At 33.6% G+C, this 3,614-nt stretch overlaps 1 protein-coding gene across 1 annotated transcript; it reads left to right on the plus strand.

The window, feature by feature from the left end:
- Positions 1–329: 329 nt before the first annotated feature.
- LOC139515703 (cephalotocin receptor 1-like) lies at positions 330–1,823 on the plus strand. The gene has a single exon (XM_071305358.1). It carries the CDS (start codon positions 445–447, stop codon positions 1,579–1,581), a length of 1,137 nt encoding a protein of 378 aa, XP_071161459.1. The 5' UTR covers positions 330–444; the 3' UTR covers positions 1,582–1,823.
- The last annotated feature ends 1,791 nt before the right edge of the window (positions 1,824–3,614 follow it).

Below are 3,614 nucleotides of genomic sequence, written 5' to 3' on the forward strand. Positions count from 1 at the left end.
CAAAAGGAGGATAGCCGAAATGTGTTAATTACGGAATGACCCTCTGACGTGACGCCATCAAAATGGTGTTTGATTACTTATAAATAAGAGATACTTGTCCAACGTACCAATGTACATCTAACTCGTATCTAAATTAACAGAAATAAGACAATTTTCAAAAATCAGTTGAAGTATACAACGGATATTGAATCGGAAATAAGTCAATCCGAATTCATTGTCTTTCATCTTTGAAATCCAATTCATATATAATATGTATATGTTTCCGTGTGAACTTTCGAACTGTTAAACTAATAGTTTTCAAAAATACTTGGTCATCAATTTCTGTAAGTCTAATAGCATTATGTTTCCATGGAACAGGAAATATTTTAATGAATATAATCTGATGATATAAAAATAAAATACATTCATTCCGCCTTTAGCAGAAAATTCAAATACAAAGAGACCATGAATACGAGTTACAGTGAGATTTCAGAAGATATAAAACATCGAGCTTATAAACTATATTGGAATGAGCAGAACACGGATTATCTTACACCTAATTCTGTCTTGTTGTCGATTTTTCTTCTAATCGGAGTACCAGGCAATTTAGCAGTCATTTTTGTCTATCAGTTCCGCTTAAAAAAGAAGACGGATGGACGCTATTTCATTGTGCCACTTGCTTGGACTGATACTGTCGCATTGTTAATAACTGGAGCCTTCAATCTCACTCAAAACATCAAGTCGGTAATGTTCCCGGGATTCGGATCGTGTAAACTTTTAATATACTTAAGCTATGTTTCTACATGTATTTCGCTATATCTACTGGGTGCTATAGCCATACAACGGTATTTGAAAATATGCAGACCATTTGGGCGACAATTGAATTTGGTATGGAAGCGTCGGTGTGTTTTTCTTTGCGCATTGGCATCACTTGTACTGTATATCCCAGTGCTATTTCACTACGGACTGGTAGAAACTAGAAACTCTCATCTTGGTAATATTACTGGACACCAGTGCAGTGAGCTTTCTGGTTCCTCATCAAAATTGAAGTGGTTAAAGATTTTCCAAGGAATCGGGGTTTTCGGAACCTTTTGTGACGTAATTACAATAACAATACTTTACGTTTTGATTACAAGAACAATAATTAAGCAAACGAGAAAGATGATAATAGTCAAATCGAATGTCAGTAACTCATGCAGAACGTCAGGTGCAACTGGAGGGACGTATACTCCGAAACTACTTGAATCTGCAGCGAGTGAAACAGAAACTAGCATGAGCATGGATAGTTCTACTCAAGTATCAAAATCAAGGGGAATTCAGCCTACTCAACCGGATCCACGTAAATCTGCTTATAGAATATCCTTCATGTTCATGACTATTTCTATTGTGGGGTTTCTTGCGTACTTGCCATCTTGGACATTAGTAATGATAGAAACCAGCAATCTCGAGTTTTGGAAAAAGCTTTCTCCTGCTACTTTTCATATCTGCCTAGTATTACGACGGATGTACATGGTAAATCATTTATGCAATCCTTTTATATATGGAGTATTCGATAAAGCTTTTAAGGAAGAAATGAGAAAACTGTTCGGCAAAAAGAGATGAAAGAAATCATGAAATCTATCTCCGCTGCGTTGAAAACATTAGTCCAAATAATTATGACGCCTTGGACGGCTATTTTATAATTTGTTTTGGACGCCCTCCTGCGACGTCATAATGCTGAAGCATCCATTTTCGGTTGGATATTGAGAGAGTATTTTGCTCTCAACTATTTTGAAACTTTACCTACTGTTAATGATTGAATTATCGTAAATAAACTTGTAATTTTGATTAAAAATGTAACTTACCTTTGTTTTATTGTTTTATTTGTGTCAGAATAGAGATATTAATATGTTCTTTCTGCCACAGCATTTCCTGGCAGACGCTTCAATGTTAAAATGAACACATAATAACCAGCATGCACTCTTAAGTGTGACGTAAAAAATGAGGGGTGTTCTCAAAGTACATAACAGTTTACTCTCTGATAATGCGAAATATATTTCAAACAATCTATAACATTCTGACTGATTTGCTTGTATATAAAGAGGTTCAATATATTTATTTCAAGTGGTACATTATATATCTTTATGTCTTAATTGACCTTTGAATTCTCTGTTTAGGAACTCATTCATCATATCCATTTCTATGTTGTTACTTTGGCCTCCTCTGTAGTTAACTGTCCTTTTCCATTCTCTGTAAGCCAACCACTTACACCTTAAACCAAAATGAAACAAGATTAAGTCTAAAGTTTGGGTTTACGCTTGTGCAAAAATTTTCTCTTGTATCAATTCATTTATTTCCGTCATTTCAGTTTCAGTGTTAAATTTGTTTTCATCTTTCACAAACAATAGCATATATTTGAGATGTCGTTATCCGCCAAAAAATAGGCATATATAGTACTATTTACTTTTTACTTATAACCCTGGTTGTAATCCAAATAATTATGACGCCTTGGACGGCTATTTTATAATTTGTAGAGTATGAATGATTCGTTCATTGTTGAGTAATCTACATCGATTGTCAAGATGAAGTACAGGGAAAAAAAACCTGTTCATTGATAATTTGTATTTTTTATGTATTTTGTCCAATGTACATGTACTCCTTTTATTTTCAATTAATTACTTTGCATGTTATAGTTACGTACCCAAGCTTTCAAAGTCAAGCTCGATGAAAGTAAATTCAAGAAAACGTGTATTTCTTCTTTTTTTTTGCAAGCTCTATCATACTTTGTGTTTTATAAAAAATATCACACCTGCAACCAAACGGTGCCCAAGAATAAAATATTTGGGGTGATGGTGGTTGTGGAAGGAAATCATATCGACCTTCCAATTAAATATTGTAACAAGAAACATTTGAAGTAAAAAATAGTACAATTATTAAAAAGAAATACAGATTTTTAATATTCTACGCTTTACTCATCATGAAAACTTTCTTAATATCACATTTTCACTGTCATATTTGTTAAAAAAAACTTTGCTTTTAATGTATGTATATAAAGACATTTATGAATACTTATTTTCTAGGGGTGAGGATTTCCGACCAGAATTTAGAGATTTGGAAATCACGTGTAGCATATTAGCTGACAAGCCAAAAGATTGTGGACGTTATTTTTAAATTTTTAACTCTTCCAACTGAAACAGAAGTAATTGCTGTTATTCCAAATAGGTATATGTTACACACAAAAAAACTTATATATTACTTTATACCCCAAAGTCTCTGAAAAATACTCGCTAACTTTTTATCATTCAAATAAAATTGTGAATGGAAATTCCGACCCAACCAACGACCATAAAACAGCACCAATGGGTCTTCAACACAGCGATAAAATCCCGCACCCGGAGGCGGCTTCAGCTGCCTTAACAAAAAAATGTACGTTAATCATGTTGGTGAGATTTCAACCCTCCCCTATATCTCTAGCCAATGTAGAATAAACAAACTTTCGTTTTGTTGGATGGAGAGTTGTCTCATTGGCACTCATACCACATCTTCTTTTAATTTTTATATATACAGTAAAACGCACAGCAAAACTCAAAAGATTAATTCATAAAACCACCTTTCCATTTTTTATCTATTATTAAAGCGCTAAGCCTGGTTAATGT

Source organism: Mytilus edulis, chromosome 3, assembly GCF_963676685.1.
Source record: "Mytilus edulis chromosome 3, xbMytEdul2.2, whole genome shotgun sequence".
Classification (NCBI taxonomy): Eukaryota; Metazoa; Mollusca; class Bivalvia; order Mytilida; family Mytilidae; genus Mytilus; species Mytilus edulis.